Below are 24,858 nucleotides of genomic sequence, written 5' to 3'. Positions count from 1 at the left end.
TACTTGAATGTTGAAGCTCTTAATTTTTCAAGGAGATTTCTCTTTATGGGTTTTTCTTTTCTTTTGAAATTAAATAAAATGAAAAGCGAGAAATTCATTATCAGGGGTTCAAATCCTCTGCAATGCCCAAGTGAGCAGTCAGCTCTCAATGAGCGCCACATGTCCTCTATCTATTTCTTTGGATTATTCATTATTTAGTTTGAATGATGAATAACCAAAATGGTTAGACTGGTTTAAAAGTATCATAATCCAAGAGTAGGAAATGGATAGGGGACACGTGGTACTCACTGAGCTGGCTTCCGAATGGCCGCTCACTTCGGTTCTGCAGAGGATTTGAATCCTATTATCAAACTCTACAACCACATAATCATATCCATTTGCTATTGCCTCTAGTAGACCTGTATGCATCGCCAAGGTCTCCCCTTCCAAAGCCAAGTTGCATTCAATTGGCACCAATACTGCTACTCGAGGTAGTCCATTGGGCCCACACATATTCTGATTCCAATTCCTCCGGGGAAAAAAATCCTCTATTATGCACAGCAGTGCACAACATTGCATATAGATACTAAACAATCGACTAAAATTTAAAGCATGATTTCAAATTTAAAAAGTCCAAAGTAAACTTATAATTTTTTTGGTTTTTCAGCCCATTATTTGGTATTTATGTGCACTACTGTACACAGCAAAAAACTATGCACAGCACAAGATGTTTTCCCAATTCCTCCATGCTTTGTCTTTCCTTTTCAGTCAACTTTTACTTTGTCAAAGTGTTGGGTTGGTGGAGTCATGTATCCTGCAAAGCCTTTTCCTTCTTGGGCCCATTTGAAACACGCTTGCATATATTCTTTGCATTTTTCTGGGCCTCCCAAAACTCTCCATGGACTTTATAGCGGAGGTTATGATCACCTCGTCAGTCGTCCCCCCCCCCCATGTCCTTGTGCTTGCAAGTAGATCCCTTCCACAACTTCCAAGATCTTTTCTACATCTCCTTTTCCACTATTGTTGCTGCTTGGAGATCCTCCATGAGAAAATACTACTGAACTAGTGCGAAAGATTTGAATTCAAATTGGACTTTTAAGCAAGTGTAATTTCGTTGGGAGTTATGTGCTGATGAAGAAAAGGTCATTTACGTTTTTGGGTGCTTTCTTCCTATGACATGTTTCGAATGGTATTTCTTTCTCTACCCAAACACATATTGCAAACGAATTCTCCTTTTAAAAATCTCACCTCCTAAGAAACGAAGTTCCCTCATTAGAAGTTTGTTTTCCTTTAGAAAATGCACATCGTATAAAACTCATAGGGATGGCTTAGTTGGCAAAAGTCGACCAATGCTTCTACATACGTAAGATGTTAGAGTTCAAATCCCCTTGGGACTAAGGGCAAAGCCCCGCTTATATTAATTATATAAAGCTCCTTTGAAGATATAGTCGATGTGCATAGAAGCTGACCTAGATGAATTTTAGATCCAAAAAGAATGCACACCATAGAGTAAGGGCGCATTTGGTAACGAGCCAAGGAATAGTTTTTAGCGTTCTGTCGTTCTTAAAACGGCGAAGAATACCAAAACGTAGAATGGGTTGTTCTTCCATATTCAAGAAACGAATGGTCCAATTTTCATGTCTTGAGAAATCAACCCAAACTTTATTTACACACAATTTCTAACTCCTTCCTGCTTTCTTTTTTTTTTTTTTTTTTTTTTGTTTTTTTTTTAAAATGTCTCTATCTCTCAAGTATTCTCAGCACAAATTTTACCAAACTTTCAAAATTGTGTTTAGACTACCATTCTTTGATAAAAACACTTGAAAAACGATTCTTGCAAAAGACATCGTTTTCAGAAAAGACAGTTACCAAACGCACACTATGTAAGCAGAGGATGTTTTCCCACTAAATCTTACCTCAACCACCATCTTACCATATACAAATTGAATCACTGGGCTGAACCCTGAACTGTTTAAAACCTTACCCACCTCTTAAAACCATTTCTTTCTTGTGATTGCAAAAGTATATCTTTTATGGTCCTCTATTTGAATGCGAACGCCAGATTATTTCTATGGACTTTTGTAATCAACTTCATTGTATTTTTTTTTTTTTTTCTTTGTCTTTTTTTCCCAGCGAAAGCATGAATCATGCAGAGGGGTCATGCTAAGTTCAGCTAATGAATGAATGGGTCAATATTGTTAAACGAAGACAATCGAGTTTTTACAAGGTTTTCAAACTTAGCATCGGGTCAGTCTTGGTATTTGGGTCTTATGTCAATAGAAATAATTTCCTATCTTTATTCTTATTTTAAATGATAAAGTGGGTGCAGAAATAAAATAAATATGTGGGATAACTATTGATGCCTCCTTATAATATAATAAAATTACATGTCGAGTCTTTTGTTTTATAATATTATTATTGCCTCCTTGCTTCAAGCGGTATTAAGTATGCGTTTGGTAACGTTTCCGTTCTGATAAACCAGTTATGCGTTTGGTAACGTTTCTGTTCTGAGAAACCAGTTTTTATGCAAAACCGTTTTTTAATGTTCATGTGCTAAAAGACCGTTCTTTGCTTGAAAATGGCGTTTGATAAATCCGTTCTGAAAATATTTTCAAAACACTAATAATAGAATAAGTTGGTGTTTTTTTTTTCTTTTTTGGGTTAAAAAATAAAGTTGGTGTTTGATAAACTCGTTTTAAAGCTTCAATTTGAACCAATTTTATCACTTTCGTTTCTGTTCTTTGGTAAAAACATCTTTTTGATGTTCTGCAAAAAGCGTTCTTTAGAACACTTTTTTACTCATCCGGTTCGTTCTTAAAGAACAGAAGAACGAACCGTTTTATCAAATGCCTCTAATCCGTTCTTCCGTTCCCAAAGAACAAAAGAACGCCAAAAACGTTTTTTAAGAACGTTATCAAACGCGCCCTTAATGTTTATGTGCTAAAAGACCGTTTTTTGCTTAAAAATTGGTGTTTGATAAATCCGTTCTGAAAATATTTTTAGAATAATAATAGAATATGTCGGTTTTTTTTTTTTTTTTTGAAATAAGTTGGTGTTTGATAAACTTGTTTTAAGGCTTCATTTGAATTAATTTTATCACTTCCGTTTTTGTTCTTTGGTAAAAACATCTTTTTTATGTTTTGCAAAGAGCGTTCTTTAGAACACTTTTCTGATCGGTCCGTTCTTAAAGAACAGAAGAACGAACCATTTTATCAAACGCCTCTAACTCGTTCTTCCGTTCCCAAATAATAGAAGAACGCCAAAAACGTTTTTTAAGAACGTTATCAAACGCACTCTAAGTAACTGTTAAGTATTAACATTTATCAGTGTTAACATTTTATCTTTCTTTTTTCAAGTAATAATGCTTAATATTTTACCGTTCATTAAAATGAGACACATAAAACTACAATTTTCTAGGTGTGTCAATCATATATTGAAAATGTATACTAAAAGTCAAACATATAAAACTGTTCCATACTGAATCATTTTAAAAAACAATACAATATGGTTTTAGAAAATGATATATAATCTGGTTCGATACAGTTTCCGTTTTGGGTGTCATATCGATTGTATATACCATACCTTATTTATACTCCTTTTTGTTTCATTTTCATACTATTTATATATCAAAATTGTACGATACCATTTTCATACCGATTTTCCGTATTGGTACCTATTAAAAACAGTACGGTACGGTTTTAATTTTAGGTCATAAATTTATGTACCGTACTAATACTTTGTTAAATTACCGATACCATTTTACACTCTTTTACCCTTTTGCATTATTGCTCAACCGTGGTTGAACTATAACCTTTGGTGTCGACTTCAGGGGGAGAATCGCAAAAGCTAAGCCTTTTACCAACTATATACCAAGAAAACTAAAGGTGCGTTTTTGAAATGGAAAAAAAATATCACCTCATCAACTAATGGATACCTGTTAACGACAATGGGGGCAATGTTAAAAACAGATAAAGTACAGGGTCTGTACGTAATTTCAAAAAGGGTAAAGAATAAGGTCATAATTTAGCTTGCTAAGGGGCAATAGTTTACCCTTAAATATTTTCATTACAGGAAAAAAAAAAATGACTTCAAAGATCATAATCCTCATTCATTCACACAAAACGACCCAGGATTCCATTTTCCATTTTTTGACCGTGATTGAGGACTTGCTTGACCCAATCCCTCCGGAGTTTCCTTCCGATCTATTCAAAAGTAGCAGTCCACAATGGACCAAGAAAGATCCACCAGATCAAGTACCTAACCTCTTTGAAACTTCAGAAGAACAGACTATAAGTACTTGCATCTCTCATCAGATCAAATCACATAAGCGAATTGATACCTGCTAGAAGAAGCTTCTAAGTACTAGAGATCATAACAATGGCGGATGAGGTTGTTCTCCTGAGTTTCTGGCTCAGCCCTTTTGGGATGAGGATCAAAATCGCCTTGGCCGAGAAAGCAATCAAGTATGAGTACAAGGAAGAGAACCTGCAAGACAAGTCTCCTGCTTCTGAAGATGAACCCAATTCACAAGAAGATTCCTGTTTTGATTCATAATGACAAACCCATCTGTGAATCCCTGGTCATTGTTCAATATATTGATGAGGTTTGGAGGAAACATGTCCATTGCTGCCCTCTGATCCTTATCTCCGATCTTAGGCCAAGTTTTGGGCTGATTTCATCGACAAGAAAGTAAGATATATATCTCTCATTACCACTTGATATTTCATATCTGTATATACCATCCATCCATGTATTATTTTGATTGAGATGATTGGTCTTGCAGATATTTGAGTCTGAAGGAAGACATGCATGTTAAAAGGAGAAGACAATGAAGCAGCCAAGAAGGAACTGATAGAGTCTTTGAAAGTGTTGGAAGGAGAGCTTGGAGAGAAGCCTTATTTTGGAGGAGACAAGTTTGGTTTTGTGGATTTGAGTCTTATTCCTTTCTACACTTGGTTTTACGCTTATGAAAAATTTGGGGACTTGAGCATGGAAGCTGAGTGTCCAAAGCTTATTGCTTGGGCTGAGAGGTGCAAGGAGAAGGAGAGTGTGTCCAACTCCCTAGCTGACCAACACAAGGTCTTCCACTTCTTTGGGCAGATGAGGAAGATGTATGGAATTGATCAGTAGATTGGGGAAATAAAAAAGGAGAATGGGAGAATTAAAAAATAAAGTCTGCTACCACATAGAGCAGGAAGTTTGCATGAAGGTGCTTCCCTTTGATTTTGTTTTACTAGAATATAGGAGAGTTGTGATTTTATAGTTGTACTTTATAATTGAATGGTTTATAATGATATTTCATTTTAATATAGTTGAGTTATAATTATATATATAGTTATGATTATAAGGGCAAGGAAGATTATAGTTGTTGAATTCTAAAACATCACATGTTGCAATACGAGGGTTGTCGGGGGAGAAGTAACTCGTATTTTCAGAAAGAAAGTGTAAATTGTTGTACTAAGTATATCCTTCTTCCACCTTGACGATTTTTATAGTGATGTAAAAATTATTGATGTTTTAAACCTCCAAAGCAGCCATAAAAAGAATAAAGGGTAAGGAATGATATTTCAAACAAGGTTACACCGGTCAGTTGTACACTTACATGTAAATAAAACCTTTAAAATTTGGTGCAAATTTGAAGAATAAGTCAACTTTGACGATCCAAAGTAAATGATCAAATCTAATGGTCATAAGTGACAACCCTAGAGTGAAGCTTCAACATGTTAAAAGAAATATAACAATTATTTAACTATAAAATGAAGAAAAAATATCAAATATCTATCCCTTTTTTTTTGGGTACAGGTTTACCCAAAAAAAAACCTATCATTTTATGCATCTAACAAAGGAAAAATCAATGGGAGATACTATTCTATATAAATTATAAACTATAAGGAGAATGAACTAGAAGGCATCAATTTTTGCCGCACGAAGACCACTTAAAATACCTTGCAACTCGCATATAGTAGAGCGTTGGTGCTCAAGGTACCACCTGCAATTGCTAGGATTACCCTACCTCAATCATCCCTATCGATTGCTCCATAATCACCCATGTCGCCATTGGCTCAGCCATCCATATTTAAAACAATAAATCCAACCGAAGGAGGATACTAGCAACAGAGCAACAGGATTTTGAGTTTGAAGTAAATAGGGATGCTCCAACGAGTCTGAATCAGTGATATTTGGATTTGAGGATGATCGTGTCGCTAACCAATCAAAAATAAAATCATATACTAATCTAGATAGCAGAAAGTACGGGGTCGAACTAAGGAGAACTAAAAGAAAATTAGTTGCAATAAAAGAAAGAGTTTAAGACGTACCGGAAAGGCAATCCACGTGATCTTTCAAACCAAAATTACACATTTGGGATCAGAGGGGTGGGGATTTTTAAAAATTAACCTAAACAACCCAATCTAATGCAAATATTACAATTTAAAAGTTCTAAATACAATTATATTTAAGAAATAAAAGATAACAACCTAAACTAATCATCAAATCGCTACTCTTGCAATTACTTACAAAACAAAAGAAAAAGATATTAGTTAAATAATCAAAAAAAAAATTAAAAACACTAAAGCTACTCTAAAATATATTATGCCTAATTGACAAAAATCAATCTTAGCAACTATGTTTTGGTTCCCCAACAATAGCGCCAAAATTTGATCGTGTCGTTAACCAATCAAAAATAAAATCCTATACTAATATAGCTAGGAGAAAGTACGGGATCGAAACTATAGGGAACTAAAAGGCTAAATTACTAAGATTGAACTCAACAAAACTAAATTTAAATTAAATCTATTAATTAATGCAAAAACTTTAACTATAAATACGTGAAGATCTTTGGGATTTCGAATCCTCAATACTTTTCACTAACGGATATAACTCTACACTTGAAAGCAAATTAATGATGGCCTTCCTAGGTAATGCCCTATCTTCGCAAAACTATCGTTCGTCACCGAAGCTTTGCACGCTTAGTTTATTGAGCTATAAAACATCTTTGGCCAAACTCAAACACAATCAACTAGAAGATATATAACAATCAAATTAATGAAATAAGCATGGTTCATCTACATCCCAAAGAAAAGGAACTAGCTATTATCACAAAGTTCATAAAACAAGATGAAATTTAGAAAGAGAGAGAGAGAGAGATGTCATCTTCTTCTTGAGCAATGAAATAGATGAGAGACAAAATTCATGTTCACCGTCTTCTCCTCTTCTCTGTGGCAGGCTTCTCTTTTATGTATCCCGCACACAATAAATTCGTTCTCTTTATCCGTTAATTCGACCCTTATTCTTTTGGGTTATAGAAAAACTAAAAACTAGAAAGTTGTAGATATTTTCGTTATCTTTCCATAGCATCTTGAATCACTAAAATCCAAGTTCATATGAGAGATATATGTCCAAAATACTCAAGGTGAGTCTGTTTACCCAATTTTCATATCTTGTTACCAATTTTGTTCTTTGGACCTCCACTTGTTTCCAATTTGGCTAAGATTCATGCTCTCCTTGCATGAATTAAGTTAGATCTTAGCATTCATGATTTCTTGGGTAGCAATATTCAATCCCATGATTTAAAATCCTCCAATATCTAATATATTTGTTGACTTTGCTCCACATTATCTCTAATAACCAAAATCACCTTATTTTTGAAAAATACACAAAAATAATCAATTAGTTATCTTTTAATTAACTAAGTATGAAAATCTAAATTAAATAAACAATGATAAATGCATATTTATCAAGGATTGAAGAAAATGAACCAAATTCCCCTAGACATGCCCACAGTATCACTTCTAAAGTTAATTTATCCATGAAGTTTTTAATTACATCGTTGGCTCTTTTACTACTTATACGGGTCTCCATAATAATGATTTTATCAGAATTATAATTATGTCTGTAAAATTTGAGCATTGAAATAAATGTTTTACTTCCTGCCCCTCTACAATTCCACGCTAAAACCTTCATTAATTAACATATCGAAAGTTGGACTTCTTCCTGCATTAACTCATTGTCCCCAAGGGAATAGATTAATCCTTCATTTTTTATCAGTTTTTCCACATGTGCCCCATTTTCAAGGTTGATATCTAGCAGTTTACCCACCTCTATTCTCAATGCCAATTGATCAACGTCCATCTGATTCTCTATACTAACAATAGTAATGTTTTCCAATATGCGGTTTGGATTTTGATTTTCGCTTTCTTTTATCCTGCCTATAAAATTCTACATACATTCAACTAAGGGTGTCAATCGGTACGGTACCAACTTTGAATACCGAAAATCGGCGTACCTCCGAATTTAAACGGTAGTCGGCGTGGTATTGTAAAAACGGTTTGGTACGATTTCGATATTCAATCAGTGTGGGAACACGGTATCTAGTGCCGTACACTTTTGACATGAACGAACCCATGCCACTTTTGTTATTAGTTTATTAAGATCTTAAAGAAATTGCAATCAAACAATTGATAAAATATTATATTAACAAAGACAAACACGGGTTAATGGGGTAAGTAAAATGTTAATTAATCATAAAACTTATTTAGTAAATCTAATAAACAAAAATGTCTTCAGAAACAAAGCGGGAAAATCTAAGACAAATTATCACTGAAAATTAAACCAAAAACATAGGAAAAAAAATAAAAAACACGGAATTAGGGATGGGGTAAAGGTAACAATGTTTCTTCATTCTAAATTTACATTTTATATTCGCTTAACTTTGGCTACTTTGAAAACCAATTGGAAACAAGATTCAAGAATTTGAAAATACATTTTCATTAAGTGACGACGATATGAGTACCTAAAACGGGAAACCCTAGTTTTGAAAATCTCAAATTGAAGGTGATGTCGATTTTAGAACCAGGCTAAAGTCGAAGTGTTTGAAACAATCATTGGGGATTTGAGAAGCGTTTTCATGTGCCATTAACCTTGAACACCATTAGATTCAACTCCTCCACTATCTTTCACTTTACCTATCGTGGCGTGTACTCCTTAGATCTCTACTAGCTAACCGTGTCGGAGAAGACAAATCTGCAACTTCCGCGATCAGAAGTGTTATCTCTATTTGTTGCTCTTAGACGTGGGCCTATATTGTTAATTGATAATTATCTAGGAATTTCATCCTGTCTATCAAATCTTGGAGTTTTTTGCTTATTGAATCATTGTAGCATTTGAATCACTATTGGGACTTCCAATGCTAGCACCTTATTTAAAGATGTTAAAGATTTGACCTTTAATATGAATATTTTTTTTCATTTTTTTTTAATTTTTTAATTTTAAAAAATATTTTTATTTTTCAACAAAAAAAATGTCATGTTTTCATTAATTTTAAATCAACATCAACATGCTAATTTATTTTGTGCGGAAACGGTCTAAAAGAACCCATCAAGAGATTCACAGACGGGGAAGGACCAAAAACCCTTCTCTTCTATAGAGACTGGAAACTGCATACTTTTAATCTGGACCGTCCAGATGTTAGGGTATGATATCAGATCTTCTCTTCCATCCTTTAAAATCTTCGAGCTCTGTCATTAGGGTTTCTCTCGCGAAGTAAGAAGTGTGCTTTCCTCCTCTAGCTGCCACTGCGGTCAGGCAAGAGGTAAGGTTTTCTCTGTGATTGGCTCTCTACGTTTAAACTTGGTTGAATCTACTGGGTCTCTGAACTCTTGTGCTTAATTGATATTTTCATTCTCTGTTTTCGCGGGTGATCTTCGTTCTATCGAAAGGAATTGTGAGTGTTTTATGTAGTTTTCTTCTGGAATTGATGTTTCGGTTTCAGAAAATGACAAGGTTCCCAAGTAGCAATTTTGGAGCTTTTGGGTGGGATGGTATATGGCATTTCCATTTGATTTGATTTTTCTGGTAGAAGTGGCATTAGATCCAATTTATTTCATCTGATTTTTCCTGGCTGTTTGATGCATCTACTAGTCGTTGTTTCGTTCGTTTCTGTTGTTCATCTGGGATTTTTTTTCTCTTTCTCTTTTGGGTTTAAATTTATGTCTTTGTTTCTGGAGAAACACAATCCAATTACTTCGCCGATTCCTTTTAGCACCATATTTGCATCAACATTCTTAAGTTCGCTGGATATTCAGATTAATAAGATTGGTAATGTCAAATTGTTTTGGTTTCTGTGGTGCTTTATATTCCCCGTCTATCGATTGTTCTCTTTATTTCTACTCATCTGTTTGTCCGAGCTGATTTTAATTATGTGTGTATGCCTCTATGTTACTCTTCAACCTTAAGGGACATGGTCAATTTAGAAATCTTTAACATTGTCCAATTAATTTTGTGAAGATATAACGTAGGACAACCAAACTCTTCTAAACGCGAAGCGAAGGATTTTCATGAAAATGTTTTATCTGTCTGTGTATTTATCAAGCATGTTGATTATATTGTTACAAATAGACCTTTATGAACAAAGGGCATGCCATGTGTGGTTTTAAACTCTTGCCAAATAGCCATCTGATTCTTGGATTGCAGATCAACCAAGATGTACACTTTTAGGAGGAAAATCCAAAAGGACAAGGATGCTGAGCCTACCGAATTTGAGGAGTCGGTCGCTCAGGTTATTTCCACTACTCTAATTTTTACCTTGTAACTTGTTTGTATATTAACGTATGATCATTAGTCTGATTCTACTGAATCTGCAGGCCCTTTTTGATTTGGAGACTTCCAACCAGGAGCTCAAAAGTGAATTGAAGGATCTTTACATTAACTCAGCTGTGTAAGAAATGGAGATTATCTTTATAGCATTACTTGGTTTTTATCTTTCATGTAGAGTCATTTCTTTTCTCTGTATTATTGCAGTCAGATGGATGTTGCTGGGAATCGAAAGGCAGTCGTTGTCCATGTTCCTTACAGACTGAGGAAAGCTTTCCGCAAAATTCACCCTAAGCTTGTAAGAGAATTGGAAAAGAAATTCAGTGGAAAGGTACTTGAATACTTTTCATTTTCCATTTCCAAACAATGAGTTGTGTTGATTTTTTTGTATATAGTTGAGTCTATCTAGCAGGACAGAGGTAACTTTGCAGTGATTGAGAGGCTGTCTGACCTTTCATATATGATCCATTGTACATTCTTATTAGTTCCTGCCTACACCATAAAATGGATTTGAGGTTCAAATACGGGAATTACTCTTGTTCAGTATCACTAGATGCTCATCAAGAATAGTTCTACTCATATAGATAACGAAATTTTAGAACTTGTTGGCATCACATCAAAGCCAAGAGCCCTGTATCTAAAGATCGTTGATCTGTCTGTATGCTATAATCGTCAAGTGAAATCAGTTAAATTTTGTATGCATGCAAGGATATTCTAGTGATCACTCAATTTAAAGTTCAAAATCTTCAATCAAGGTTATTAAGAAAAGCTTTGGAAAGGCAACAGCTTGTATACAGTCAATACCTGATAAATGCTATTTGCTTGGAGTTGAGCTCATAATCAGATGATAATGGGAATGAAAGCAGTCTGTGTATTTTCTGTTGCTATGGGATGTAGACTGGGGTTTTTTCCCCCGACTCTGGTTGGACTATTTATCATATAATCTTGTATTTGGAGTATTCTTCATTGGAGCCCATTGTTGATATTTTCCTCACTCTGTATAATTATTTGGCAGGAGGTGATCGTTATTGCCACCCGAAGGATCCTGAGACCACCAAAGAAGGGTTCTGCTGTTCAGAGACCTCGCAGTCGTACACTGACTGCAGTGCATGATGCCATACTAGAGGACATCGTGTACCCATCAGAGATCATTGGGAAGCGAGTCAGATATCGTGTTGATGGGTCCAAAATAATTAAGGTACTTGCCGTTCAAGTGTTCATTTAAGTGTAACAACATAGTGCTGAACCAAGTTAGTGATTTTGGGTTGAGTTCTATGTTGAGTCTTGTCTGTTTTGGTATGGTATTTTTTTAGTTGCCTTCAGATGGCTTAATCCTAACATGTTGGCCTCTCCATTGTGGCAGATCTTCCTGGACTCAAAGGAGCGGAATGCCACCGAGTACAAGGTTGAGACATTTGCAGGAGTTTACCGGAAGCTTGCAGGGAAGGATGTTGTTTTCGAATACCCTGTTACTGCACCATGAAAGAGCCATACTGTGTTGTCAAGCATAAATGGACCATTAAAAGCTTGCTATGTTGCCTTTTTTTAGTTTATTACAGTTTTGATATTAGGTATTGAATTAAAATTTTGCCCAAGCATTTGGATTTATGTTTTCTCTTCAGGGAGTTTTGAGAGATGAACTTACGCCTCTTAAATTTTAGACTATTGTGGGAGATTCGAAAGTCAGATTGCTCAACTTTTCTGGTGGAAGGTGACGCGAGGGTAGATGCCCTCTTCCTCTTCGGCGCCACTAGTTAATAGTCCTTTCTGTTGATCCCCTCCGGGTCTCTCTGTTCTTTAGCACAGCTGTGTGATGCCTTCGTGGTTTTGTCTTTGTGTGGATGGGGCTCTGTTTGGTGCCCCCCTGTTTCCTTGTTTCTAGATGGTTTTTTTCTGTTTCGAGGTGGGGGTGGTAGGGTAAATTTTTTGGGTTGGTTCTCTGAAAATGCTGCTGGGCCCTGTTTTCTTTTTGGTGTTGCCTCTCCTGTGGTCGCGTTCTGTGCGGGTGTGGCTTCTAAATTGACGTCGTATCACAGATTTGGTATTGTGGAGGATATTGCCTTTTACACCCCTCCCCTCTCCCTCAAAAATAAAAAGGAATGAAGAAGAAGGTGCCTGTATAAGAAAGTTATACTGGTAATGATATGAAGTATCTCATAAAATATATCATACCGAAATGTACTATTTGACACGACTGTGCGAAACACAAACATCTCTGATTAAATGTAGAATGATTTGGATTACTGCCATATTTACTAATGCACTTGTATAATGCTCGACTTGGCTATAAACCATCCACAAGCCATGAATTGATGAACTTGATCAGCAATGCCCTGTACAGTGTTTCCAAGAAACATAAAAACATTCATCATCTTTTAATCTGACAAATTTGATTGGTAACGCTTTTGGCTAAAACATTTAATCTACCTTCCATTATACTAACAACAATATACACATATTTCCATCGTTCATGATACATGAGGGAGCATAACTTGGCTCACAGATTTTTACCAGAAAGGACAATACAACAACAATATAAAGCATGTGAAGCTGGCCAAGTTTTTATAAAGTGGCAAATGGTAAGTCTTCTGAATCATCCTGTGAAAGAAACTTGCTATTCACCCCAGCTCTATAAAGTTGCATTCCTTCTCTGGTTGTTACTGTAATCTCGGTGTGGGCAGGCACAAAAATAACTGAACCTTCTGAAATAATTTCTCGATATAAGCCCGAACTTGTTTGCATTGTACCAACACCTGCTGTAACAAGGAAGAGGGATGGTCCTTGGACTACAGGAAGTTCTGCCATTGTTCCTCCAGGAAAGATGCAATGGTCAACTTCAAACTCATCAAATGGTGGGATGTACCTTTTTGTATATGGACTCAAGAAAACACCATGGAGAATTTCAGGGAAGCCCTGCAACAAACCTGAATTAGATGGAATTTCCCTCTAGTATTGGATAAGGTAATCATCAGTCTGCCTAGGAACTCAAGGGTTTAGTAAAAAAGTTCTCTATGACTGATTACCTGTTTGTATGTAAGCATGGAGCAGAGAGTTTGAACATCTCGGTACTTTGGAGTGAGGCCAGCACGCACGACATTATCAGAGGTTGCCATGCATTCGATGCATTCACCAGATATGTATGCATGAGGTTCATTGGCTCCTAAATATAGTGCTTCGCCAGGGTTAAGTTTCACATAGTTGAGAAAGAAAGCAGACATAATACCGATATCATCTGGGTATTGCTTCTCTAGTCTCAATACCAGCTGTTCCTTGTCTGTCAAACATCTCAGCTGAAACAGAATAAAGGTTAATGCATGGAGACTAAATTACTGACAACAGTATCATTTGGAAATTGGGTGTTTGATCTAGGACTGATAATATTTAAGCATTTAAAAACATATTGCAGAAACTAGGATTATTTGGTTGTAAAACAAATCCCACAAGGTATACAGAAAAACATCAGAAGGGCAAACATATTTCTGCCTATATTTCTGATGCACGTTACAAATATGATATCTTTGAATTTCCTGAAAGAGTGAAGATGTAAAGCATTTCCAAAGGTAAGAGGAATAACCAAAGATGTCTGGATCAGAAAAATGGAAGGGAAGCTACTGCAGTAGTCTTAAGCAGGACATGCCAGTCCACCACCAAATTAAAAGATTTGAAATTTTGCTCAATTTCCACCAAATTAGAGAAATTGGAGTCAATAATCAATATTAATGAGACTATCTTTCAAGACAGTCAAGGATAAAGTCACTCTGAAAGAGATGTGCCAACCTATGGGTAATCATACAGATGCATCCAATCAAAAAGTTTGGGTTGACACTAATCCAACAAAAGGAGAAAAACTTGGAAAATCCTCAAGATATAACCCTCAAACCGAAAACCACTCCTCCAGTTTCAGCCATAACAGTCTTTAGGAACTTCAAGAAATTATAATCTCCCTCCTGATCAGCCCCAAATAACTTTCTTTTTTGAACAAGTAAAAAAGGGAGGGGGTTCAAGATGGCAAATTAGCACCTACTGAACAACTTGAAAGAGCTAGCTCTGCCAATACCAGGAAATGTGCACATGATCTCTTTAAATAACACGAAACCCATAAAATGCAGAACTTTTTATAGATAGTTCATCTTATCTCCCTAAGAATTGTCCCAACATATCTCAAGCCATAGTTTCTTTGACCGGCTTCAAATTTACAGAGGGAACTGAAGAGAAGAATTATCTATTTGAATTTATTTGGTTGGATCGAGATATATTGAAGATATGATTAACAGAAGAAATAATCAATCCCAATATCAAGGTGGACTATAAAAAGTGACCTATGAATACTTTGGGAGATTTCCCTTTCTATGGGGGAGATTTTCTTTTCTGTTCTTTTTTTTATTTGGGGGGGGGGGGGGGGGGTTGTATTGGTGACACAGCAACCAAAGGGTTAGCTGCTGTAGGGAAATATGAACTTTTGAAGTACAATCTAACACTAACCAACTTGAAATTGTTCCACTGGGTAATGAAATTACTGAAATACTGTTCTACTAATTTATAACACAATCATACTCTTCAACAAATAAGTAACAAGCAATTTCAATACCTTAGATTCCATGTTCAAACGCCGTTTCATCTTGGATACTGCTTCTGAAATTGCACTCTCACTTGCGGTCATCAGCTGGGTGAAGATTGATTGCAGAATGGCTTTTACTCTTTTTTCCCCGTACTGCTCATTAATAAGTAGAACTTCACTGGCTTCAGGATTACCAACCAGATCTATAATCTCAGGAATATCATGAAGCAAATCTTTAAGCTCCTGCATAATCATAGTATTTCCCACAAATAAGACATATATCAAAGCATTTTGTGTTCTCTCTCTCTCCAGAAACTTCTCTTATGGCCATATGTATGATTCAATTGCAAAGATCCTCACATATATCAAATTTCCAGAATGAAGTTTTTGTGCACCTCCATCAATAAATAATGAATACATTAAAAGGGGGGGGTTGTCTATTGTCTCCTTAGTTGCTTTGGATTTCTCCAAAGTATATTGAAAATACGTATTGGAATCTCATTCTGTGATATCAACCCTCGCAATATTTTAACCAAATTTTCTCTGCATGTCTGTATTTTGTGCTCGTACACATTTGCTTGAGTTTCAATGAAATGCTCTGTATACCTCTTCTTTCTTTCTTTCTTTCTTTCTTTCTTTCTTCTTCTTCTTCTTCTTTTTTTTGGGGGGGGGGGGGGGGAAGTGTGGTTTAGCATTTTGCAGCAAAGAGCTCGATTGACAAGTAACAGTTGTTGTTTTTTCTGAAGGATTAGTGGTTCTCTATAGGATGGGGAACCATCGTCTGACTACCTAAAACTGGACTGAAACCAGAGGCATCCTACTCTCCATTTCACAGGATAGTCTAGCTAAGGTTTGGAATTCTAGGAAATCTCCTGGATCGAGAAGAAACTTCCAAAAAGTTATAGTGATTTGTACAAGCAGATGTATGATACAAAAAAATCAAATCAAAGATGAATAAACCAGGAAATCAAATTCACAGCAGCCAGCAGAATATAAGCAAAAAAATTAAAGACATCTTTCAGGATAAAATTCATACACTTATGTAACATTACCAGATGGTAACCTCCAAAAGTCATATTTAGGATTATATATTCCCACAAATTAAGCAGATCTCCCATCCTTGTACAGTAAATTTTAGTATTTTTCTTGTATTTTTCTGTCTCCATCATCATAACCCATTCTAAAATCATTCTTGGCACAAAGATCAGAATACAAAACAGAAAAGCAATTGCCTGTAAGGAACCCCAGTGGATCTTCCAGGGGCGCAAGATTACAAAACCCAGTTATTCAACACTTTACCATATTGGATTTTAGTTTTTTTATTTAAGAAAAATGCCACCTTTAAAAAGATCAAGTAATAAACTAACAACATTATACTCAACTTCAACAAGAAGACAGACTTGGCAATTTGTTACCTCAACGCTGACAAATCCACACAAGGCCTCAAATTCTGTAAGAGCCAAAGCCATCTCGGGCTTGTGGTTACCATCTCTGTAAAGCTTTGGTTTCGATTTATGCAGAGTACTTGCCAATTCCTTATCTGGATGTGCTTGTATAGACAATGCTTTTGCTACAGAAAGCACCTACACCACCAGAGAATTTAAAAATCCAAAAAAAAAAAGGAATACTGTTCCATAAATCTAAAGAAAGATGCACAAAATTAAAATACTTAAATTAATAAGACTCTTTTAATACCTTGAACAAGAAAGGAAGATCAGCTCCCCACTTCTCCACAACCTTATCACCGAGAACACTAGGGTTTTCCACAATCCACGACTTCAAAGTCTTCAGACTCACTGGGTCAAACCCGGAAGATCCACCACAAATTTGGTCTTTGCCCATCACAAACGAAGGCCCTGACTCATGGGTTCCCATCCAAAGCTCCGCACAAGTCCTACTGGGTTCAATGTCCAACCCAGAATTCAGTGCAAACAGCCTTGCAACCTTCGAATTTTCTCCAATTCTTCCCCAATCATAATTCTGAACCCAACATCTCAATCTCACTGGCTCATTCTCGATATTCTCCTCTTTCGAGGCCATCTCTTGCCCCATATACACACACTGAAAAGCACAGAGGAAAGAAATTGAAGTATTGCCCGTAATAGACTCAGAGCACCATTGGAGCTCTGCTTTTGGAGAATTTATAGAGAAATGGAAAGAGAGAGAGAGAGAGAGAGGGGAGAGTGTTTAGGGAAGAGAACGTAACGGAGAAGTGAATATCCTGGATTCAGTGGAAAGGCATTTTCTCATGATTCAAGGAATTGCAAGAAATTGCAGACAAGGTGGAAGGATAGAGAACGAGGAGAGACAGAGAGAGATAAAGACTACCATGTCAGTTATTTTACTTGTTAAGGAAGACTTCAGTTTACGGTTATGAAGAAGAAGAAAGAAGTCATTTTCTTTGCTTCAGTTCTTACCCTTTTTTTGCATTTAGTTGGGCCCACCAACATGCAGATAGATTTCTACAAATCTGAGGGCGATTTTATTTAGACCAAACCATTGATTCGGTTGAACCGAAACAATGGACCAGGTCTAATTTTCCAACTAGAGGAGCTAGGGTTTAGAAAATAAGCAGCAACATAAAGCTGGGAGAAGATATTCTTTTAGGAAAAGAGTTAAGCCATTTCTAACTCTAATACATATGGTGGGTGTTGTTTATTTTATGGGAGAGAATTATTTTGGGTTTAAATTGTCTACCTCTTAAAATTTTGTATTTCTTGTCTTTTCAATCATCGGATGAAGGTCACGTGGGTTGTTCACAAATAAATAAAACAACAATTTTTGATATTTAAATTGTTTACGTCTTAAAACTCTGAACTTCTTGTATTTTCAATTATTGGATGAAGGTCACGTGGGTTGTTCGCACATAAATAAAATAATAATTTAAAATTCAATACTATAGATTTAACAATTGTTAAAGTTGTGATTTTATGTATGTGTAAATCTAGTGGTATCGATTTAAACAATTTATATAACCTTTATCTAGTGGCCAAAACAGGCAATGAAGCACAAGGTTTCATAGGTTTCATGACACAGCCAATCTGACTTCTACTACTTTTATGTAATTAAACCATTTACCTCTAATTTAAGTCTTTAATTTTATAGTTTACCTATGAACTCTCAAAGGAATCTGTATAAGAGCTCAAGTCAATAGAAAGTAGTGGTTGGACCAGTCATCTTATTCTTAGATGAAAGTCTTGGTCGAATTGACATGTGGTTGAACCGGTTTACTAAGATTTAGAAAACATATAAAAAGCATGGGAGGGAAAGCTAGTGTCGGTTAGTGATGACTCCCAAAATCCAAATTTTCATTAACCTCTTTACCAAAAGAGACCATTAACCCAATCAAGGTAAAGCACTCCAAATTTAATAATATCATAAATTTTAGTAAGATAGTAACAAAAATGCAAGCACAAAGATCCAACCCCAATTCATCTTTTTCCAAGAAATGGGAAGATAAAGAAAAGGAATCAACTTTAGAGAGTGTTGGTGCTAAATTTGTCGGAGGCTTTGAACCGTAATTTTCACACCAAATCACTCAGATCTAAATGGATCTATCTGGTTTGCTTCACAGTGAATCAATCTCTCGTTTTTGGAAAATAGAACACTAGTGAGAAACTGAGCCGATCGTCTTGATCGGCGTCACGTCTCCGACGATCTAGTCAGAAATGGCAATGCTGGGCTCTTCGTGTGTTGAATCGAAAATGGACATTGATCGAGAGACTTACCCTGGACGAGTTCATCATCTCTTTTATATATAGATTTCCGCCTATCTTGCTTTAACTCGCGCGGGATTTGCATGGCTAAGATTAGGCCAATGCTTCTGGGCGGACCCTAGATTGCTTTAGGGCTTTTGGTTACTGAGTTTGCGATCTCAAACTAGTGATTGAAAATCTATGGAGTCATAATTTATAAAATTAAATGTTTGGTTGTGGAATGATAATCATAAAAAACTTTTGATCGACGTGATTTTTGTGAATGTGCAAATCTATCCCTTTTTAAATCTCAGGATTTCCCCCTTACCCATATCTCGATTCCGTTTTAACTGTAAAATGTGAATCTCTAGATTTCAGCATCTAGAGATTTTACAACCAAACGCCTTCCTTCGAGTTCTTGGGTCGGATTTCATCCCGATTCATGTGCTTTACTTGATTAATTAAAACCAACCGAATTGTCATAAGATCGGACATCGGAGTGAACCGGCTTAAACCGGGATCGGGATATTTTAGTCACAATAGAGAGCTTTCTTTTTAAAGTTTATTAGGTTGTATTTGGTATGCATTTTCATAATAGATTTTAGATATAAAATCAATTTTAAAAAGCGAGAAGATGAAAAATAAATGAATAATGCAATTTAAAGTTGCATTCTAAACTTAGAATTCATTTCGAAAAATATTAACCAACTATAAGCATTGTGTATAGAGTAAATATTCATGGTTTGCACATACCCACAAAATCCAAGCCCAAAACAGAAAACACGCGAGACCATGTTTGATAGGTATTGGCAAATATTGTTGGAAAAAGTAGATTTGACGGGTGAAAATTACATTTCATAGAACCCGTGCCAAATTAAGGAATATTTTCTTTAGATGAAATTCATACAAAATATCCCCCAATCAATTCACAATTCCTCAAATAGGGTTTTGGTCATTTCGATCCATGTTTGGGTGATGCATTTAAGGCATGTTTGGTTACATGAATCCAGACATTTGATTCATGAATGCCAAATTTATATTCATTTGGTTGTGAAAAATTTTGGATTCATTATATTTAGAAACTCATCTTTTTACACTAAAAATGTGAATTTATAGACTTATGGGTGGACCCACTTAGGTGCAATCCCCCGTATATTTTAAACCTATTTTTAAGCACTAATTCCCTTCTTATTTCACTTTTTGTATTAATTTTCTTCATTTTTTCAGTTTTTTTCTCTTCTCACATGTGAAATGTCACTATTTGACCCCCCTCAATTTTGAGAATAATTTTTAAAAGTAAAATAATGTTTACTAGAAATTCAAAATGTCATATAACCAAAGAGACCCTTAACTCTTCGGATCCGGTCTTATGTTATTCTCTCATTTCTCTCCTCTCTTCTCTTTATTCCTATTTAAACTCTTCCAGTTTATTTTTTCCTATTTATTCTTTTTAAGTACTTTCTATAAGCATCGTTAAGGAAAATTTGGGGAAAAATCTTCTTCACATCATTAAGTACTCTTTCTCTGTTCATTCATAATTTATATATTGTTTCCATATTTTTTTATTTTTTTGTTTTTCTTTATTAGATTTTGCATATTATTTATTTTTTTAGGTTTTCTTTTGTTATTTTGTTATTTGATTCTATATTGTAAATAAAAATTGTCTACAAATAATAAGGTAAACTTAAATGCCATTTCCTTTAAATCTTTACCATTTAAAAAATAAAGTTTGTTTTAGGGTTGGAAGTCATGTGTTTTTTTCGTATTGATACTTGTAATGATTACCTACATCTTGTTGAAAAAAAAATCTCATTATCAATTTAACTTGTTTCCATAAATTTTTGTCAAGTATATGCTGTGGGCCCCACAAAATATGTGGCATATTGACTTTTAATATAATAAAATAATTCATAGGTTGGTAAGTCCCAATGGGTCTTATTAAGGACTTGAACATTATGTGGCGAAAAAGCATTTGTTGTTTATAAATCTATTCTTTCGTTCTTTCTCCCCCCAATATTCAATTTAGCACATTGGACTTTTGGGTCTTGAAGTCATATCCGATATATTTGGTACCCTTGCTATAGAATCGCACTAAACATTTATGCATTCATAAAAGTCCAAAAAATAACATAAAAAGTTTTTAATAATAAAAATTTTACAAATTTCGAGATATTAACGAATATTATGCAAATTTCATGAATTATGACCCCATATATTTGAAATCTCTAGGTATTTGAAATCTCCAGACTCATATAACCAAATAGACCTTTAACCTTGGCTTTGGTCTTATAATGTTAAAACTATGTCATACTTGACAGGAAAAAAAAATTGAATTTCATAACAAAATGGGGTGAAGTTGGATAAAAAAAGAAAGAAAGTAACCTCGATCAACAATTGGCTAGGATTCTCTATTTTTATGGCCTTTTTTCCCCTTTTTTTCCCCTTCTCAAGTAGGACACAGTTTTACCTTGATGTCAGCCCTCAAGGTAATATGAAGTCTTAAGTTCAACTCTTCAAACCCTTGAGATCACTCACATGGGGTTGAGTGCTCTTCATTGCTATTAGTAAAAGTTCACGTAGCCATGAGGTCAATAGCCTGATTAGTTGTACAAAACAAGTTAATTAGGTTCATCGTAAAATAGGTTTGACAGTGAAGGCTGAACAATGTTACGTGATTTGGAGTCTAGATCTTTTACTTATAAGAATAGAGAATTGTGCTCTCTTCACAGTCTTCTATTATACATTTAGAAAGACCCACTTTTAAACATGGGTACGTATACCAAATTTGAACTTCCTCCAAATATTTTGCTCATTTGATTTGACATCAAACCATCAAACCAATGACCCAAAACTGGTTTGGTCGATACATCTAAATCAAGGACACAAATTCCATAATGCAAACGTATTCAAAATTCAAGCTAAACGTGCATGAATGTGAGAATGTCCACACCTTAAGGGGTAAAGATGATTGATGACTTCCAACCGAAAAAAAGATATGATCTCCATAGAAGCTACGTGAGCACTTTTCAACAAGTTGAAGTTTTCGATTTGTTCTTTCGTAACCAACACAGCAACGGTACAGTTTGATAATAATATAGTTCACATATTTTAGACACGTGTCAAATGTGAAAACCGTGATACGTGGCAGCTGTATTGATATATATAAAAGCGCATCCGTGTTTCTCAAGTAGTCTTGTGCTCTTTTTCGTCCACTTCCCCGTAAACACAAGAAAAGTGAAGTGGAGCCGTGGAGCATTTTCTACAGCTGATAAACGGATCCGATTCGGATTCGATATCCGATAACTGGTATATTCCGTTTATCCTGTTTAACCCATACTTTAGTGTTTTAAAAATTTGATCCTTATGATACCTTATATGCATATATTCTCCACTATTGATGGAATCCTCCTTGTTTGTAATTATTACAAATTGCGTCTCAGATCTGATCCAGGTCCTTTAGGCTCTTTTTGGTATCAATTATCATTCACAATTATAGTTTTCATTATTTTAGTTGTTGGCATCTTTTCTCAGTTTATTTTTATTAAAATATAAAAAACTTTGATTTATTGCTTTTTCCCCGTATTATTGTTGATGTGAAATCTACCATTTTAAAATAAACTAACTTTTCCCTCTTTTATCACTTGCTCGTTATTATTTACAAATAATTTTTTATTTTGACACCAAAATTATTTTTCATTCCATAATTTATTTTCGATAAAATTTACCAAACCATTTTTCATTCTTGACCAATTATGAATTCTTGTACTTAATTTTTTTTAATAGGCGTAATAGAGAATGATAATTAATACAAAAAAGAGCCTTAGTTGGATTGACTCCCAAACAATCTCTCAGGCAAGAAGATGGTAAAACTTGCAAAAGAGGTTAGATGCGGGTCAGCTAAGATGCCAGACAACCGCCTCCGATGGCTAAGTTAGTCAGGGATTAGATTAAGGTCCCGAAAAAATGTTGCTCAGGGATTCACTAAAAAATGTTAGTGTCCTTACCTAAGAATCGAGTCCTTGTTAAATAGTGTGTGGGTTACTTTACTTAGAACCGACAAGGTCTCGATAACTGGTCCACCTAGTTGTCTCTGGAATAGACCTTCCATTTGTGTTGACATTACCTTCTTTGTTTTAGCGTGAATGGAGTGTTCCATATTAGTCACATTTAATCGGCCTAGGTCCAGACCACAAAGCCGGTCGATTACCTAGGTAAAATGTCTACCCGATCAAGTGTGTATCTTCCGTAACAGATATGTCTTTCATGCAATTTTGGAATTGTGATACATGACATTTCAGATTCAAAAGTTGTGTCAATTAAGGGGGAAAAAAAATTTATAACTGTTGAATCGTAAGAATGTTAGGTATTGCAATTCGAGAGTCATGTGAACAAGAATTCGCATTGAGAGGATAAAGACAGGGGTGATGGTGTTGGCAAATGTTCATAATTCAGATGAAAAAAAAGGTAAATGATCAAAAGACAAAAGACAAAAGAAAGAGGCCCAAAAGGAAAAATTTTAAAAGAAAAATTAGGGAGGCCTGCCCTGGGCAGCTCCGCCTCCAAAAACATCTTTTTCTAGGTTTACCATAAGATGCTGGAGCTGGGTAAGCAACAAGGGGTTGCGTCTTTGCTCTCCTGCCAAATTGAATCTCAATTGGTTTTCTTTTTTTGGTAAAAGAGTTGACCTTGGTTTCATCTCATTTGAATTCAACTCCTCAAATTCAAAATAACAAAAGTACACATAGAAAATTAGCATTCCATATGATTTTCTAACTAAAGGGCAATATTGTCTTTTAATTGCTTAATTATAAATAGGTAAAATAGATATTGAAGATCCAACATATTCGTCTCTTAATATAGTTAGAAGCATCTCTTTTCTTCGGTTTTTTTTTTTTTTTTTGGGGGGTTGTTTCTAGGGCACATTGGTTTTAAACTGCCAAAAAATTGGTTATTTCCATGGTACCATATGTCGGCGATAGTGATACATCCCTGTGTAGCACTCAACACGCAACAAGCCCTTCACATGAGATTTGTCGAATGTCATCAATATTTATTGGAATGTCGGTTGAATTTTCGGTAGTTTTCCATTCGATTTTTTCCATTTTCTCTCTTTCGAGAGTTTCCCCAGAGATTCTCTTTTCTATTTCTTTCATGCTTGTCCTATTTTATTTTTATCTTTGGCATCTACAAATAAATCTTGTTTTGTTATTGTCGGCTAACACATCGTTTGCGTCGATCAAATAGGATTCACATAGATCTGCAACTTTTTTCATCTCACAAGTAATCATTGTTCCCCAATTGATTTTTGATAAAATGCATGCCATAATGTTGTTACATTGTTATGAAATTAAAGTATGTTCAACATTGTGAGCCGATCTACAAACTTCGAATATCTAAATTTTTTTAACAAAATAATTTATTTTTTTATTTTCATGCGTAAAAAATTGTATTTTTCTATACTGAAAATGCCTACTTTTTAAGTGATAAATATGTGATATAATGATAGAAAAAATATATGTGGAACTCCATGGGCCGATATACGGACTCGCAGAGTCAAAACATTTTTTCACTCACTAACTAACTATTTATTTTTCAAAATTTCTTAAAATATTAATAGAAAATATAAATAATTATGAAATGGGAGAAAAAAGGGAGAATGTTTTGAAAATTATGGAATAACTATGTAAGGGTTTTTCAAGTGCTTTGCATGTGGTTTCATCACCAATTTGCGGCCGCCTTTTTTGGTTACCAAAAGTTATACATTTAAAATAAGACTTGGAACGGTAATAGGAATGTCAAAGGGCCCAATAATACCACATAGGATAGCTAGAGTTTGATTATGTAACATACCTAATCCTAAGGAAATTCTGTTCAACTTAAAAAATATGGATCCTTTAAAATCACCTGGCCCCAATGGGTACTCTCCATTATTCTTTCAGAAAGCTTGGCCCATTGTGAAGGATGAAATCATCCAGTTTGTCACCAACTTTTTTCAATTTGGTGTTTTACCTGATGAACTGTAATTGTACCTATATT

At 35.1% G+C, this 24,858-nt stretch overlaps 2 protein-coding genes and 1 pseudogene across 2 annotated transcripts; 2 read left to right on the top strand and 1 right to left on the bottom strand.

Annotated features, from left to right (window-relative positions):
* The first annotated feature begins 4,314 nt into the window (after nucleotides 1–4,314).
* On the top strand, nucleotides 4,315–5,132 carry LOC149012605 (putative glutathione S-transferase pseudogene; annotated as a pseudogene).
* A 4,335-nt stretch (nucleotides 5,133–9,467) lies between these two features.
* Nucleotides 9,468–12,205, top strand: LOC149012604 (small ribosomal subunit protein eS7-like). The gene is made up of 6 exons (XM_089159798.1): nucleotides 9,468–9,568; nucleotides 10,450–10,534; nucleotides 10,620–10,693; nucleotides 10,777–10,900; nucleotides 11,585–11,767; nucleotides 11,933–12,205. Exons 2-6 carry the CDS (start codon nucleotides 10,460–10,462, stop codon nucleotides 12,050–12,052), a joined length of 576 nt encoding a protein of 191 aa, XP_089015924.1. The 5' UTR covers nucleotides 9,468–9,568; nucleotides 10,450–10,459; the 3' UTR covers nucleotides 12,053–12,205.
* A 504-nt stretch (nucleotides 12,206–12,709) lies between these two features.
* LOC149012603 (mannose-6-phosphate isomerase 1-like) lies at nucleotides 12,710–17,485 on the bottom strand. Its single transcript, XM_089159853.1, has 5 exons — nucleotides 16,823–17,485; nucleotides 16,543–16,710; nucleotides 15,158–15,370; nucleotides 13,593–13,859; nucleotides 12,710–13,482 (listed from the first exon to the last, which is right to left on the bottom strand). Exons 1-5 carry the CDS (start codon nucleotides 17,177–17,179, stop codon nucleotides 13,132–13,134), a joined length of 1,356 nt encoding a protein of 451 aa, XP_089015979.1. The 5' UTR covers nucleotides 17,180–17,485; the 3' UTR covers nucleotides 12,710–13,131.
* Nucleotides 17,486–24,858: the final 7,373 nt, after the last annotated feature.

This window comes from Hakea prostrata, chromosome 6, assembly GCF_041222555.1.
Source record: "Hakea prostrata isolate BN-2017 chromosome 6, UWA_Hpros_2, whole genome shotgun sequence".
Lineage (NCBI taxonomy): Eukaryota > Viridiplantae > Streptophyta > Magnoliopsida > Proteales > Proteaceae > Hakea > Hakea prostrata.
This window is presented reverse-complemented; position numbering and strand designations above follow the sequence as displayed.

Excerpts from the sequence above, each read along its gene's own strand:
- LOC149012604 (XM_089159798.1), top strand. The coding sequence starts at position 10,460 with ATGTACACTTTTAGGAGGAAAATCCAAAAGGACAAGGATGCTGAGCCT. Across the intron at positions 10,535-10,619 it reads TTGAGGAGTCGGTCGCTCAG|GCCCTTTTTGATTTGGAGAC; the intron begins GTTATTTCCACT and ends CTGAATCTGCAG. Across the intron at positions 10,694-10,776 it reads CTTTACATTAACTCAGCTGT|TCAGATGGATGTTGCTGGGA; the intron begins GTAAGAAATGGA and ends GTATTATTGCAG.
- LOC149012603 (XM_089159853.1), bottom strand. The coding sequence starts at position 17,179 with ATGGGGCAAGAGATGGCCTCGAAAGAGGAGAATATCGAGAATGAGCCA. Across the intron at positions 16,711-16,822 it reads ATCTTCCTTTCTTGTTCAAG|GTGCTTTCTGTAGCAAAAGC; the intron begins GTATTAAAAGAG and ends CTGGTGGTGTAG. Across the intron at positions 13,483-13,592 it reads CCATGCTTACATACAAACAG|GGCTTCCCTGAAATTCTCCA; the intron begins GTAATCAGTCAT and ends GGTTTGTTGCAG.